Genomic DNA, 17425 nt, shown 5'->3' on the forward strand with positions numbered 1-17425 from the left:
TGTATGGGAGAATTAGGGTTAGGCCATGTGGGAGACATACACAGAGAAGCACAAGGGAGAGAGAGAGAGAGAGTTGTGGGGATAAGTAAACTCATGAGGCATGAGTGTGTGACTCCCCTATCACGCATGTATATTGCACTAGTACACATAGTGCACTTAGTACATTAAAAGTACTAAGTGTACTATGTATTATAACTTATGGGCTTGTACACACTATAAGGGTGGGCATAACGCCTTTACCCCAACAACCTCCCACTTGTACACACTATAAGGGTGGGCATAACGCCTTTACCCCAACAACCTCCCACTTAAAGGCAAAGTGCCCTTAAGTAAAGGAAAAGAAAAATCAGCATGTACACGATAATATACAAGGCCATATCAAGGCTGAAAATGGCCTCATCCAATGCCCATCAAGTGTCTGCAATGAGCAAACCGCTCCGGAGGCAAACTCTTCGTCAACAGATCAGCCGGGTTGTCATCCGTATGAATCTTAACAAGCTGAATTTGCTTGTTCTCTATCACCTCTCTGATGAAGTGATACTTCACATCCACATGCTTCGTCTTTGCATGAAAAACAGGGTTCTTTGCCAACTGAATGGCACTCTGACTGTCACAATGCAACAATGGAATATCCCCTGTATAGCCCAAATCAACCACTAACCGAGATAGCCATAATGCCTCCTTGCAAGCCTCTGTGGCTGCAATATACTCGGCCTCTGTAGTAGATAAGGCTGTGCACTTCTGCATCCTGGATATCCATGACACAGCACCTCCTGTGAATGTAAACACATAACCGGTAGTAGACTTCCAGTTATCTGGATGACCGGCATAATCCGAATCCGTGTAACCATGCACTAATGCATCCTGTTTGCCAAAGCAAATGCACATATCCTGTGTGCCCTTCAGGTATCTCATGACACCTTTCACTGCTTCCCAATGCTTCTTGCCAGGGTTGGCCATGTATCTAGAAACCACTCCCACTACAAATGCAATGTCCGGCCTAGTAGCAACCATGGCATACATGAGACTGCCACAAGCTGAAGCATACGGAATCTTGGCCATATCAGCCCTGTCTCTATCTGACTGTGGGCTGTCCATAGCACTGAGTTTCACATATGGAGGCAAAGGAGTACTAGTCTTCTTCTCCCCGTCCATATTGAACCTCTGCAAGACTTTGCCAATGTATTCCTTCTGAGACAAATACAACACATGCTGATTTCTGTCCCGAAGTATCCGCATACCCAAGATGTGATTTGCATCACCCAAATCCTTCATATCAAAGGTTTGATGCAGCCTCTGCTTCAAGGTATCCATCTCCTTACGAGATTTTCCGGCAATCAACATATCATCAACATACAAGATGAGGATCAATAGACTGCCATCCAAAGCTTTCTTGGTGTACAAGCAGTGATCTATGTCACTTCTCCTGAATTTCTGAGATTTCATGAATGTATCAAATTTATGATACCATTCTCTTGGTGCCTGTTTGAGCCCATAAAGACTCTTTTTCAGCTTGCATACAAGCTTCTCCTTTCCACTTACTGCATAACCCTCTGGCTGTTGCATATATATCTCCTCATGGAGATCACCGTGAAGAAAAGCAGTCTTCACATCCATCTGAATCAAGTCCAGATCATCATGCGCAACCAAAGCTAACACAGCTCTAAGTGTGGTCATTTTGACCACTGGAGAGAAGATCTCATCAAAGTCCACACCATATTCCTGCTTGAAGCCCTTAGCCACTAACCTGGCTTTGTATCTTGGCTTTGCATCTGGTGCAACTTTGAGCCTGTATACCCACTTGCATGGCAAAACCTTCTTGCCTGCAGGCAAATGCACCAACTTCCAAGTTCCATTTTTGTGCAGAGAATCCATCTCTGACTTCATGGCACGCTCCCAAAGAGCCTTGTCTGCCCTCTGTAAAGCCTCCTTATAACATGAGGGCTCCCCACAGTCAGTAAGCATCAAGTAGTCAACCCCTGGAACAAACCTGTCAGGGGCTCTGGAGGGTCTAGTGGACCTCCGTACCCAATGACCATCATTTGCAGGTTGCTGTCCAGCCTGCATATCACCCATTGGTGGCCCCTGTTCCATGCCATAAGGCTGAAAAATCATGCCCGGTATATCCTCTAACTGTGGTATATCCATAGGGATATCTTCTGCCATGTCTGGCTGTCCATTTGGACCATTTTCAGCACCATTTAAGGGCTGGTTTTCCTGCTGTAATGGCTGATTTACAGCCCTTTGTTGTTGTCCATGATGTCCATCATCATCAAAGATGACTCTGCCAGGCTCCTGTTGCCTTGCAGGCTCCTTATACATGCATGTTTCATCAAAAATGACATCATTGCTGCGTATAATCTTTCTATTTATGGGATCCCAAAGTCTATACCCCATTTCACCTCTGTCACCATATCCTAGGAATATGCATTTGTGAGACTTGGGATCAAGTTTGGTGCGCATTTCCCTGCGTATGTGCACGTACGCAACGCAACCAAACACTCTCAAGTGCTTGTATGACGGAGGCTTCCCTGTCCATACTTCTTCTGGCACTTTCCCACCAAGCCTCGTGTTAGGTGACCTGTTTATAAGGTGAACGGCTGTCATAACAGCTTCAGCCCAAAAACCATGAGGTAATGCAGCATGTGACAACATAGAACGGACCTTCTCTTGAATGGTCCTGTTCATCCTCTCTGCTGTCCCGTTTTGTGGAGGATCATAAGGAGTAGAGAGCTCCCTCTTGATGCCTTTAGCATCACAAAAGTCCTGAAACTGTTTGGACATATACTCTCCACCATTGTCGGAACGCAAAGCCTTCAGTGTTTTGCTAGTTTGATTCTCAACAAGAGCAACAAACTTCTGAAACACTGAGAATGTATCACTCTTCAAACGAAGAGGATAAACCCACACCTTGCGTGTGGCATCATCTATAAAAGACACAAAATATTTTGCCCCTCCCAAAGAAAGCTGAGGCATCTCACATACATCTGTATGCACAAGCTCTAACTGAGCATCTTTCTGTCCAAGAGCTTTCTTGTGGGGGCACTGTAGTTGCCTACCATATATACAATGCTCACAAAACTGAAAACTTGAAAACTCTAGAGAAGGCAAGTAACCCAAACGAGACAATTGCTCCATTCCCTTGACACTCATGTGTCCCAACCGGCTATGCCACATAGAAATTTCCGGCAGCTCGGTTGCATTTACATTAGCATGGTGACAAACACCTGCATGCATGAAGTAAAGAGTGTCCACCTTAGAGCCTCTGGCAACAACCAGTGAGCCCTTACTAATTTTCCACTTTCCACTACCAAATGTGGTAACATAATCAGCATCATCAAGCTGTCCAGTAGAAAGCAGGTTCTTCTTGATCTCAGGCACATGCCTGACATCATGGAGCATAAGCTGTGAGCCATCTGAAAATACAAGCCTCACATCACCTCTGCCAAGAATCTTGCATGCATGGTTATCACCCAAATAAACCACTCCTTCATTGCTAGCAGTATACCTGACAAACAAGTCTCTGCAACCTGTGACATGAAAGGAGGCACCTGAATCAATGATCCATGAGTGCATACCATGACCACCTGTAAGAAGTGAATGGGCATCAAGTGAAGACGTAAAAAGGACCTCATCCTCACTGCCACCTGCATGTGACACATTGATTTCTTCAATCTTGACTCCACTTTTGCCCTTTGGCTTTACATCTTTGGCTTCATCTTTCTCTTTGTCTTTGCCTTTTCCCTTTTCCTTTTGATCATTTTTCCATTTGTAGCATTGCTTTTTAATATGTCCCTTTTTGCCACAATAATGGCATTCCAAATCTTTTTTGGAGCGAGACTTGCTCCTTCCCCTTTCTTGGCTTTTTCCCCTTTGCTGGGATCTCCCACGTGCATTCATTGCATTGGACTTTCCAACAGAGTTGTTTTTCCTGTTCATCTCTTCTTGAAGAAGAGCACCCTCAACATCTGCATATGACAACATAGCATTCGAATTGCTAGTGGCTGTCCTGAATGTGTCCCAACTCTCTGGCAAAGTGCATAACAAAAAAGTGGCTTTGAACTCATCGTCCATTGCCAACTTTTGATTAATGACCTGGCTGACAATACCATTAAACTCATTTAGATGGGCTGTCATAGATGCCCCTTCCTTCATCTGAAGACCTATGAGTTTCTTCAACCAATACACTTTGCTTGAGGCACTTTGTTGGGCATACAAGTCCTGCAATCTCTGCCACATTCCCCAAGCTGTCTTCTCTTCACGAATGCTGAAAAGTAATGAGTCTGACACAGACAACATGATAGTAGATCTTGCCAGCTCATCCATATCTTCCCACTCTTCAGCAGTAAGAGAAGCGGGCATTACACCCCTTTCTTTGATAGGCTTGTGCTGCTTTTTCTGGAGCAACACATTGTAGCACTGGGTTTGCCAAATATCATAATTATGCGAGCCTTCAAGCTTCTTGATGTGAAGCAATGAAGAGCTCTCACCTGTGGTTGCCATAGCAATATGCAACCTGTCAATGCCTGACTCCCTGCAAAATGTGCAAACACTGCACCAAAAGCACACAAAGTGCTCACAGTTGTTCTCCCAAGCTTTATCTCCCACTGCGGAAGCAAAAATGCAACTTTTCTCCCACTTTATGTGATGAAATCACCAAAATCTGGTTGCTGCAGATTTTGGACAGCACCTTAAATGTGCTCTGTTGCCCTTCCAAAGTACTGTACAACAGTACCAAGTGCTTACAAATGATGTACCAAACCTGTACCGGCAAGTACAGCAACTGAAATTGAACCTTTTGGTCACTCAAAACAGTGTACAGCCATGCCAAAACTTGCACAGAGCTGTGCCAAATCTGTACCAGCAGGTACAGTAGCAATAAATGCTCTCCTGGCTGTCCAAATGAGTAAAAATCAGACTTTTACAGTCCCGAACAGAAATTGGGCAAAAGCCCCTTGACTGCAAGCTGATTTTTGAGGATTCAAGGCATAAATGTCTTGCCTGCTGCTTTGCCAAGCTCAACAAGCATACAAACTTGAAAAGCCCCTTGAATTAAGATCAATTTCTGATCATACATGGTACATTGACGCACATGAAGGCATCCAGAGTGTTCACGATGCTTTCCCCTGGCCACATATACATCAAATACATGAAACCCCCTTGATTTACAGGCACATTGAGTGCTTGTAAGGCATCAACACATTATCCACAGCATCAAATGCGATTGCCTGCGTGCAAATCAACCAAATCGGCACAAAAGCCCCTTGATTTGCACTGCAATTTTGCCCAAATGTGCGATTTTTCACATCATACAGCATGTATGAGTGCTTAATTGCACAATTACATCAAAAGCCCCAAATTTCGACATCCAATTTCCTGCAAATTAATCCTGATTGTGACCAATTTCCTGCAAATTGATCCTGATTGTGACCAATGTCACCCAATTTTGCCAATTTTCCTCAGAAATTGAGCAATTCGGCACCTGTACCTGCTCAATTGATTGAATTGATAAGAAATTCCCAAAATTGAAGGCAAATACCTCTTAATTTTTGAATTTCTCTGATCTGCAGGCTGAATTTCAGTTGTTGCAGGAGAAAGGGGGGCACGTCTGATGCTGCTGCTCATCAGGCTTCTACAGTCGTATTGAAACGGAGGAGGCGCCCGTGGCTAGTTGTGCAGAGTAGGAGGTTGGGCAGACCAGCGTGGCTGTTGGGGAGGCGGACTGTTGACCAGTCGTACAGAGAGAGTCGGAGCAGCGTGGCTGTTGGAGAGGCGGACATGTCATAGTACAGCGAGCTACCGTGGCACTTCAGAAGGCGCCAGCTTTGTCTGCGAGGTCGATCTGAGAGGCGATCCGGTCGAGCTGGCCTTTGACGCTCATATCGATGAGGCGAGAGCCGTCCTTGCCGAAGCGGACGATGAAGCCGGCAATGATTCAACGGCTGCTGCCTTCGCCACGTTTGCACGGTTGATGCCCGCCTTGTGGATTTCGTTCGCCTAGCGTTTGTTTGCCAACGCTCACTTCGCCTTCTCCGCCAGCAGCGCTAGGACTCCACGTCACTTAACTTGAGCGCCGCCTGCTCTTCGCTCCTCGCTCGACGTCTGGTTGAATGCGCTGGCTTTTGCCACCTCCGCCTAGCTGCTGCGACTTTGCTGCCTTTGCCGTGTAAGCTGAAACCTGCTGGTCGCTTCTGGCTTCTTCACACACAGGCTGCGCCCAGCCCTAGACCGAGCACAAAGGCTCTCCCACAAAGACCGAGCACAAAGGCTCTGATACCAGTTGTATGGGAGAATTAGGGTTAGGTCATGTGGGAGACATACACAGAGAAGCACAAGGGAGAGAGAGAGAGAGAGTTGTGGGGATAAGTCAACACATGAGGCATGAGTGTGTGACTCCTCTATCACACATGTATATTGCACTAGTACACATAGTGCACTTAGTACATTAAAAGTACTAAGTATACTATGTACTATAACTTATGGGCTTGTACACACTATAAGGGTGGGCATAACGCCTTTACCCCAACAATAGGCACATCAAATGGGCATCTTTCATTCAAAGTTTCCAACCTATGATTCAATACCAACCTGGAAAAGAAAATGTTGTTGCCGATGCTTTGAGTCGAAGACCAAATATCAACAACATTTCCATTATTGAAAGTGAACCATTTGTACTTATGAAAGAAACTTATGAAGTTGATCCAGATTTTTCTGAAATATGGATCAAATTGCGTAAAAACAACTGGACACCTCAAGGAAGTTATTCTCATAATGATGGCTATCTTTTCTTTGAGAAAAGATTGTGTGTTACTCAATCTTATAGACAACTTGTCTTGGAAGAGATGCACCAACCACCATTTGTGGAACATAGAGGAGTTTCCGCAACACTTCAAGTAGTTTCTCGAGATTTCTTTTGGCCTCATTTGAAGAATGATGTAGCTAAATTTGTAGCTGAATGTAACATTTGCCAAACAATTAAAAGCTACAAAGGCAAAGCTTTGGGATTGCTTATGCCTCTACCTATTCCTGATAGACCATGGGAACAAGTGTCTATGGACTTCATTACTGGCTTTCCTACTACTTCCAGTCACCATGACATGATTTGGACAATAGTGGACAGATTTAGTAAGCAAGCCTATTTCATTCCATGTAAAAAGACACTAACTTCTCAGCAAGCCGAAAACATATTTGTTAAGCAAATTTTTGTTCATCATGGACTACCCAAAGTGATAGTTTCTGATAGAGATTCTAAATTTTGTAGTCACTTTTGGGTTGCTCTTTTCTCAAACTTAGACACTAAGCTAGATTTTTCCACGGCTTTCCATCCCGAATCAAATGGACAGACCAAAGTCACAAATAGCACTATCTTAGATATGCTTAGAGCCTATGTTTCCCAGCAACCTAGTGCATGGGATAAGTACATACACCTACTCCAATTTGCTTATAATAATACTCCTCATACTACTACTGGTCGAGCACCATTTGAAATCATCTATGGTAGAGCTTTGCCTATTCCGGCTACTAGACTTTCTCATAAGATTGAAACTGCCAACCAATATGTTAGAGACTTTGATCGCATTTTATCTGAAGTGCGTGATTGTATTGCAAGAGCTCAAGAGAAGTATACATCTCAAGCAAATAGGAAGCGCAAAGATTTTTCATTTCAAGAAGGTGATTATGTACTTTTGAGAATTGAAAAACGGCGATTAAAGAGTGTGGAAAAATTCCCTGCAGTGAAGCTAGCGCCTAGATATTATGGGCCATTTAAAATCCTTCAAAAGATTAATGATGTGGCCTATAGACTAGAGCTTCCATCTAATTGGAATATCCACAATTCTTTTCATATCCATCTCTTGAAACCTTTTCGAGGAACACTTCCTACTCACCCAACATATGAGGAACCACCTCTTATTGAAGGAGAGGAAGAAGTACTAGTTCCTGATGCTATCATTGACCAAGAGATAACAACAACAAGAACAGGTAATCAATACTTCAAGTATCTTTTGACTTTCAAGAATCATTTACAAGAAGATGCTAAGTGGATGCCTGAGAAATTTTTCCGAGATAACAACAACAAGAACAGGTAATCAATACTTCAAGTATCTTTTGACTTTCAAGAATCATTTACAAGAAGATGCTAAGTGGATGCCTGAGAAATTTTTCCGAGTTTACCCTGAAATTCTTCATTCTTTTCAAACCCAGCAAATCCGCAATTGAGGACAATTGCAAACTCAAGCAAGAGGGATGTCATGAGAATATATTTTAAGTCCTCTAAAAAAATATTATTTATCCCCTCTTGAGTAATTTGGGGACGCCTAGATTACTCTTGCGTCATGCCGGCTAGGTTAATATCGTGGGTGATACCACTATAAATATTAATACGTGCGGTATATGACGTATGTTTGAGGCCACCTCTGATTATTTCAGTTAGGTTTGTATGGCAGGGTGATTCCTGGGGTACTTACGCCTGGTAGTCATGAGTTGGTGATGATTTGTGCATGTTTAATATTTGTGGGATTAATTTAATAATTAATTGGGCTTATATTTTCAGGTGATGAAGACTATGGGAATTGAAGAGTTTACTTTGGAAGAAATGTCTTGGTTCATCACATTTCATTTTTGGCAAGCATAGTAGCTTGCAATCTTAACAAATGATTTTTCCATTTTGAACTTTAGGAAAGATACATTTATTATGTGGAATTTATTAAAGCCTATGGCTTTACCCTAGTCCCAATATTTGACACTCTATTTTTGTAAAAGAAGAGTGCCGTACTCTCTAAAAAGCACATCTTGTATATTTTGGGGACTATGGCCTAATTTTGGTGGAAAGAAAGCTAATAAAGAAATACTCGTGTGGGGAGAGGCCACGCACAAGAGGGGGGAAGATTGCACCCAACATGGTCTATTGAGCTAAGTATTTTAATTTTGTTAAGTGTTTAAATTTCAATTGATTTGATTTAGTTGAAGCTTGCAAAGCAATGGTTTTTATGGTTAAATTAATTCTTGTGAATTCTCTACTCTTCCACAATCAATTCCTAGAATAAGATTCCGGTTGCAGGGTGGGTGGGGGAAAAATTTGAAGAGGCTTCACTTGCTTGCAAAGTGGCTGTCCAGCAGTGACGCCCGCCTTCTACCCGCTTCTTCACGTCCCATAAGGCCCGAAAACACTCAAATCAGCACCAAACGCAAGAGCCTCGCAATCTCTCTCCGTCTCCAAAGCTTCACGCCACCTGGGGCTCTAATACCATGTCGGAATGAGCAGCGAAAATGAGACTGAACATAGAGCAAAAAACACAGAAGTGCTACGCAAGAGAAAAGCTATGCTATATACACCTGATAACCGGTACAGAATGTGTGGAGGGGATAGTGTGGTATATATATGGGCTAGGTCCGCCAGTAGAAACTGGGCCAACAGCCCCTCTATGGGCCTCATGGGCTTGGATCAATATGAAACACTCAACTGTTGCACTCTCGTCAATAGAGGCGAAGTACAAAGCTGCATGCTTTGCATCATGTGAGGCATTGTGGCTAAGGAGAATTCTACGGGATATGGAAGCGTTGCAGAAGAAGCCTAAAACACTGCAATGTGACAACCAGAGTTGCATGGCCATTGCTCAAAATCTTGTTTTTCATGCTCACACAAAATACACTGAGATTCATTATCACTTTGTGCACAAGCTCATCATGTTCAGGGATATGGAGATGGTCTATTGTCCGGCGTCAAAGAATTGTGCATGGAGTAATATCTTCATCGACTCCGCATCAGACCATAGAGGAAGTTCACCTTCGAGTGGACATTGAGGGAGGGTATTGGATATCAATACCCCACCCTCATATTGTATTGTCTAAGTACCGCGACTAGCTCATGTTTGTACGGCCCCCATTATGAGTAGTAGCCATGGATAGGCAATTGTGCTATGAAAGATCCTACTTCTTGTGAGTGTTCTCTTGTATACACCGCACGTTGTACACTCTTACAAATACTTGTGGACGTAGAAATCTTAAAGTTTTAACGAATTAGCAAGAAAAATGATCACAAATAAAGAACACTTTTTGGTTCTTTATTAGACCACTTCCACAAAAGGCAATGTAAGAATGCCTATCATTCTACAACAATGTCTGGCATTTGCCTGCTTCAAGTATAAAATAAGTTCCACGTTTCCACTTAAAACAACTAAACTACTTCGAAATAAACTGGACTGTTGATTTCTGACCTTTGATGTGAGCTCATCAAGAGCTGGATAGGCAGCAGTCTCGAGCTCAGTTGTTCGAGCATCCAAAAAACTGCAAATAGCTTCCAGTGCCACCTCTAAAGCTCGAAACTCAAACGGAGGTTCTGCGAAAGCAACAAACCAGAGACAACATTCTTCTCTACATGAGCATTATCCGCAAAACACAAGAGCACCTAAACTGCAACTCCTTACTAAATCTCATCATGAAGTTCGACCCACCATCTTCTATGTCCTGATTCCCTGACAGTCGTGATTTAGAAGGCACCCTTAGCTTTGGCTCCATGGCAATGCCTTCAGCACTGTTATTGCCAACCAGCCCCACATCGCGTTTCATTGGTAAGCGGCGACATAGCTCCTCCACAATTGGTATCACATTCTCATCAGTGGGATTGCGCAGAAATACCTGTACTGATATTGGCTTTAGCAAATGGAAGAAGAGAATATACGTTCAAAGGAAAACCATTCGGGTTACAAAACATCGAAGGTACCTCTTCTGCCGTAATTATTGCCTTGATATGCTGCATTCATAATAAAGTTGATCAGACTTAACCACTAACCAACTGCACTAACAAAATTTTATCACTATTCAAGCCCAAAGCACTGATACAGAGAAGCTGTTTAAGTATTTTACATACAAATTAGTCAAAGCAACTAAAAGTTGAAGCAGATATCCTAAATATTGAAATAACTATGTACAGCTCCTTATTCTCGTTAGTACAGCATATACCTAGCTAGGGGAGTAGACTTCTGCAATTTGCAAACATTTGTAGTAGGTACAGCTTGTAGCCTAGCTAGAGTAGACTTCTGCAATTTGCAAATACTTGCGCAGCAGTAGGTCTAGTTTTTCATGGTTTTGTAAACATTTACAACCCCATAAAAGCTTGAGATATTTCCAAACTTGCCAAGCAGGAGAGTGCAATCTTGACTTCATAAGCATTTACTCATAGAGATTCATACCATCTATTCCATCATGCAGATGTATAATGATTACATGAGAAGGTTCCAATAATGGACAAATATGGAACCATAATTCCTTGCAAGCTTTGAGGTCGAGATAGAACTTCCGGTGAGCAAGTTGCCTACTTTTTATCCCATCAAGTAGGGATAATGCATCATGTCACCCAAGCTATGTTTGATCAACCTAACTAACCTCTGCAAAGTGTCAGTATATGGGATTGGCTCTTTCATAGCTAATAAGGCCATTTTACATGCTTACATTTTCCCAGCCTAAATCTAATACTAATTGTGATGTATCTTGGCACATTATATTTGTATATTTAGGCAAGCATTGCAATTTGACTTTACATAAAAGGTAGCTTTGGCGTCCCATTCTAAACCCTTTTGATCAATCTTTCATTTCGGTAGGCCTGCATTTGTTCTGAAAACATAGGCATGACCTACATAGAAGATGGGGGGTTCGGGAGGGGGGAGGGGAAGAGAGAGAGATGATGATGATGATGAAATGGGTGAAGAGGGGCGGTTTGTGATGATGAAGTCAAACCTGCTCAAGACAAGTCATGCTCTCATGAACATAAAAGATTATCTAATTTTTTCACCTTTTAAGAAAACAAAATATTTTTTCAAGCACTATGACTTGACCAAAAACAGCGCTGATGTCCTATATACTACTTTAACCTTGAGAAGCACTCACCCACAAGATTATACCATTGTAGAAACTTTAACACAAAGAGCTTAAAGCCTAGGCTGTGTAGAGTATACTTGAGGCTTAAATTACAAAGAGCTGCATGAAACTGTTGGGTGCCTCTAACCACAGTTATAAGATGTGAAAGGGTTGTAGAAGGGTTCACATTGGACATATTAATAAAAACCTTGACATGACTTAGTGCATCCCGGAAGTTTGGGCTCGCCTACTTGTTTTGAACTCCATTTTCTCAAGGATCGTCATGAAAGAAAGAGAATGAAAATTTGGATGTGGATTTCGAGACTCGCAGGCAACAATGGCATCAAGTAGAAAACACAAGTGGCTTGTTAATTCATGGGTGATAACCAGAGGAACTGTTAGCAGGTTTGCTAGTTTGGAAGTTTTACCAAACAAACCATCAAAGTTAACACAACACCAAGCAAACGTCAAGTCATTAGACACAGGACAATGGACTTGTTCCAGGCAAGGTAAAATGGCTTTCTACAGTGCTGACTGGCCAGAACCTTGCCAGCCATTTCCTTCCTAAGTTAAGTCTGTTGAAATATGCACATATCTGATCAGCATTTACCCCCCATTTCGCTGTTGTTATATAGAGAAGTATGGCTGGAAGTCTATGCAGGATGCATATGCTCATGCCAAAGACACCAGGTATCTATAGACACAGTAAAACACCTAGAATTTAGTACTCATTTCCACTATCTAAACACAAATACAAGTGAAAACACTTATTATAGCAACAAAGTAACCACACAGTCAAGGCAGTAAATTAAAATGGCAGCAGCACCAACTGAGGACTGTGAACTCACCTCTAGATTGAGAACAATGGCATGTTCACGGCCAAGAATAGTGGAAGGGTAAGAGAGCAGGGGGTCCAGAATTCGAAGATCACGAGCATGGATGCCGATGCGGTGCATAATGACATACTTATCCACCTCTAGGACCATGGATTCTCCTCTCGAGTCCAGGAGCATCCACTGCCGGGAAGCAGCAGCCTTCTTCTGTTTGGTAAAGCCTTGCACATCGGCAACAGATGGCAAGACTGCCCTAGCCATAGAGGGAAGCTTCACCTACACGCATAATCTGCAGAAGTCAAAACAAGGAAACGGAGATGTAAGGCAAGACGTCAGAAAACGGAGAAGCCATTCATGATCAAGCCATAAGTAAGGCCGTGTGCAACGTAGGGAAAAGCAAGGGCTTAGCGCGATCAGACAAAAATGAGGGAAAAGGAGGGCAAGTAAAGGTGTTTATGTTTGCTTTTATTTTCATTTCTTTTCTTTTGTCCTAGTAGGAAACTTTTATGCTGCCCTTTCTGCAAGAAGGGGACCATATAGGATGTGTGTAAGAGCACGGAAAGGACAACGAAAATACAGTAAATACGAAAATACATTAAATACGTGTTCGTGCTGTGCTGGGAAAGGAGAGGTACCTCTCGCGTATACTAGCAGTACTGCATCGTCTCCTGTCGGTTTGCATTCTGCTGCAGAAAATAATGCTCCGCTTCTGTTGATGCCGTTTGCCTGGTCAAAATAGCGAGGCCAAATAAAAGGATGCCATTTGCTTTCTCGAAACTCTAGCTATCGCTGATGATGATGCTGCTGCCCAGAAAATGCCGATGCAAATGCTGCCTCAGCTGCGCGTGCAGATGGAGATGGCGATGATGATGTTGAAGGGCCAAAGCGCTCGGAGCAAGGATCGAGCAGGACCCTGAGGAGCAGCGAGGAGGATGAGATCGACAGGGCGAAAGACAAGGACAGCAAGCCGGCACACAGCCAGGCATGACAGAGGAAGAAGGTGCTGGTGCAGGCCGAGACTGGGACAAGACAGAAGAACAAGAGGCAAAACAGATAAGCCTCTCAATGACGTGTTGGAGGTTCAGCATAGGGCATGAAGAAGCAGATGCTACCAGCAGGAGAACACAGAGCTTTAGCTGTGGCTATTTCGGATTTCGATTGGGTTCCGTCCTCTTCCTCGGTCTTGACCTTAATTCTATTACGCAACCACCTCTAGCATCTCCTCGTTCTCCTCGTTCTTCTCTGCCACTCTCGATAGCGTCTCGTCTAAACCGTGACTCTCTCTAGGATCTCTTCTCTAGTACTGTCTCTAGCATCTCCTCTAAAACCATCCTTCTCCTCCAACCACATGGCAAGGCTATGCAAAGGGGTAGACTGTGCACTCATAAACATTGGATGTCACTCCATATCCTTACGCCACCCACTTTGAGTTACCTTTCAAAGCTCCACACATGTTATTTCTATCTCACCTTCAAACATGGTGAATCTGTGGTGCCTCCATTCATGCACATGCAAGTGGTCCAAATCATGGATAGCTACAAACATGGTGAATCTCAAGTGCATGCATGCAAGGCAAGTGGTCCAAATCATGGATAGCTACAAACATGGTGAATCTCAAGTGCATCCATGCTTGCATGCATGCACATGCAAGTGGTCCAAATCATGGAGAGCTACTGTGAGATCCATAAGTGTCGAGAATGAAAAGTTGACTATTCATGAAATTGACAACTACAATTCAGCAACAATGAGTTTGAAATGGCAATAACAAAGGGAAGAAACAAGGAAGTATAGGAGGGTGTTTGGTCATAGTGCAACAAGCTACACACAATTTTATGCTCTTAAACAATGTCATTACACCCTCAAGTTCTCTCGCATGAAAGTAGTTTGAAAATCCCCTTGCTTTGTTTTAGGAATATAAAGGGGGCGATCGAGTCCAACCTATCCTATTCAACATGTAAAGGGCATATAAGCTCCAACATGCATAAAGAGCATCTATTACCTCGATATGAGAACCCCTATAGTGTGATGAAGGATCAACACTAGTCATGTTTACTTTCAAGCATCTTTAATAACCTTCAAACCCACTCGGACTAAATGAAAACAAGTGACACATGCACCAAGGTCATACATAGGAGGCATTTTGATGGTCTCAATTTTTAAAAAGGCACTTTTGACATAGTGACCCAACATGTGTTTATCGACTTTGTAGGCTTCAATATTACAAAGTTACAAACCAACATACAGTAGCCTTGAAGGCACTCGAGCTCCACTTCATTTGTAAGGTAACACATGTGTCAATGACTCCAAGCAAGCAATGAGAATCTTATTATTAAATAATAAATGCAAGTTTATATGTTATAAGGGATTTTCGTTGACTAACATATATGAGGAGTTCTTGTAAGTAAGTGAATGACACCACGACACTCTTAGGGCTAAAGCAACAGGGCAATAGTGACAAATTTATTGTTTGATCAATAAGTGTTGCTAAGTGACATTATTACCGATGCTCTTTTACGGGTGACACTAAAAGCATCACTGAACACCCATCCTAGTCCCATTATTGATCAAGTGAAATCCAAGTGTGAATAGGCACCTTAGGGTTTGCTAGTATGTAAGCAACCTCATTTATGGTTTAGGGTTGCTTGCTCATTTGTACTTTCTCGTTTTACTTCTAGAGATCTTTTATCTCTCTCCTTTGAGCTTTCCATTCTCTCTTGCACTCTAGACCCTTGTGTTCTTGTCATTGAGCATTGTGTGTGTGTGTGTGTGTGTGTGTGTGTGTGTGTGGCTCTCCATTATGCAAGATCCAACAAAGTCATCAAATAATTTTTTATACTTATTTTTTTTATAACAAGAGGAGAGGCAAATGAGGATGAGTGTCGGTGTTAGTCGAAGCTTGGGAGTGGAGCCCGTGAGTGACAAGGGAGATGGTGGCCATGTAGATGAGGAAGAGGGTGGTGGTGCACACTCCTCGAGCCACCATGAAGTGGACCATTAGACTTTGCTATAGCTACCTCTTCATTACATTTTTATATTCATCTTTGAGTGATTTTTACCCTTTATGCATAAATCTTTGTACACGTCTTTTTATATACATTTTTCTACACATTTTGAAGTGGTATATCTACCCTCCATATATGTATCTCTCTATATCTACCTTCCATACACACACACACACACATATATATATATATATACATATATATATATATATATATGTACGTACATATATATATATATATATATATATATATATATATATATATATATATATATGTATGTATGTATGTACACACACATATATATATATGTATGTATGTACACACACACACATATATATATATATGTGTATATATATACATATATATACATACATACATATATTATGTATATATGTATGTATGTATATATATGTATACATACATACATACATACATATATATATGTATGTATGTATGTATGTATGTATGTATGTTATATATATATATATATATATATATATATATATATATATATATATATGTATGTATGTATGTATGTATGTATGTATGTATGTATGTATGTATGTATGTATATGTATATATATATGTATGTATGTATGTATGTATATGTATGTATGTATGTATGTATGTATGTATGTATGTATGTATGTATATAATGATGTCGATGATAATAGCAACCCTTTTACTATATCGCAAATGCATTGATGTCGTGAAAATAATAATTATTAGGTTAGGTTGGAGACCAGGACCATTGATACTAACAAGTGTGTGTGTGTGTGTGTGCGACAGAGAGAGAGAAAGAGAGAGATGCATCATGCACAATTTCTTATAGGGGGAAAAACCAATCATTGGACATTGCTAAGCCATGTTTTTATTAGGCATCTCGTAGAGCGATGATTAGAAACCTAGCTATGCATCATGCATGGTTTCTTGTAAGGGAAAAAAAACTAGTCATTTAACGTTGCTAAGCCACGTTTGTATTAGGCATCTTGTAGTAGCAATGATTAAAAATGTCGCTATGTGTGTCATTTAATAGCAATGTGTTTAGTGCAACATTGAAGCAACACTTTTTGTGTCACCCCAACCTGTAGTAGTGTGACTAAATAAATTCAAACAACATTATAGATATTATAAAAAGGTACCTATACAAGTTTTTATATTAGAGTAAAGCCTCTATAGAAATATATATATATATATCAGGGTGCATACAAACTTACTAATAAGAAGTAAAAATACACATAAAAGTGTAACAGTCAAGAAGCCTAAGGTGCTACCAGAAAAAAGTAGAAGCTTGTTAGGTTAGTGAACATTACTCAAAAAAATCAATAGAAAGCACAACAACAGATCATAGAGAGCACGAGTTGAATGGTTAAGTGCAGGTGAGCAACTACTTAGGAATGGAGACAAGGAAGATCTTGAGCTTGTCTTCCAAGACTGGCTTGTATGAGAGAAGAGAAGGAACACAACACTTTCTTGTAGGAGAGTGGAGAAACTTGAGCTACATGCATTAGAGATACATTTTTTGGTAAACAAGCTAGCACTAGAAAAGAAGCACAATATTATGTTGAGAGCAATGGTCCATGGAACAAGGGTGATAGAAAGCATATAAGGAGCAATTAGAGTATTTAACATACCCCAAAAGCTAAACATAAACTTGCTCCCATGTAGTCTTCCCCACGCAATTTTAGCTCTACCAGTAGTGAGAGTTGTTTTAAAACATCAAATATGAGCCTAAGC

At 41.5% G+C, this 17425-nt stretch overlaps 1 protein-coding gene across 8 annotated transcripts in view; it reads right to left on the reverse strand.

The window, feature by feature from the left end:
- The window catches only part of LOC147612795 (magnesium transporter MRS2-I-like), a 52428-nt gene extending 38265 nt beyond the window's left edge, over positions 1 to 14163 (reverse strand). For 3 of the 8 annotated variants that reach the window (XM_086783415.1, XM_086783417.1, XM_086783411.1), the window contains exons 1-5: positions 13322 to 14163; positions 12702 to 12975; positions 10721 to 10750; positions 10452 to 10635; positions 10215 to 10336 (exon numbers count right to left, since the gene is read on the reverse strand). In XM_086783415.1, coding sequence (XP_086639541.1) covers positions 10215 to 10336; positions 10452 to 10635; positions 10721 to 10750; positions 12702 to 12947 — 582 coding nt within the window. In that variant the 5' untranslated portion in view covers positions 12948 to 12975; positions 13322 to 14163. Of the gene's footprint in view, positions 1 to 10214; positions 10337 to 10451; positions 10636 to 10720; positions 10751 to 12701; positions 13148 to 13321 lie in introns of those variants that run through there. The other 5 variants (XM_086783418.1, XM_086783414.1, XM_086783412.1 and 2 more) reach the window with 5 other exon arrangements.
- Between the last annotated feature and the right edge of the window lie 3262 nt (positions 14164 to 17425).

Source organism: Cibotium barometz, chromosome 45, assembly GCF_041138505.1.
Source record: "Cibotium barometz isolate CiBa-2024 chromosome 45, ASM4113850v1, whole genome shotgun sequence".
Taxonomy (NCBI): Eukaryota; Viridiplantae; Streptophyta; class Polypodiopsida; order Cyatheales; family Cibotiaceae; genus Cibotium; species Cibotium barometz.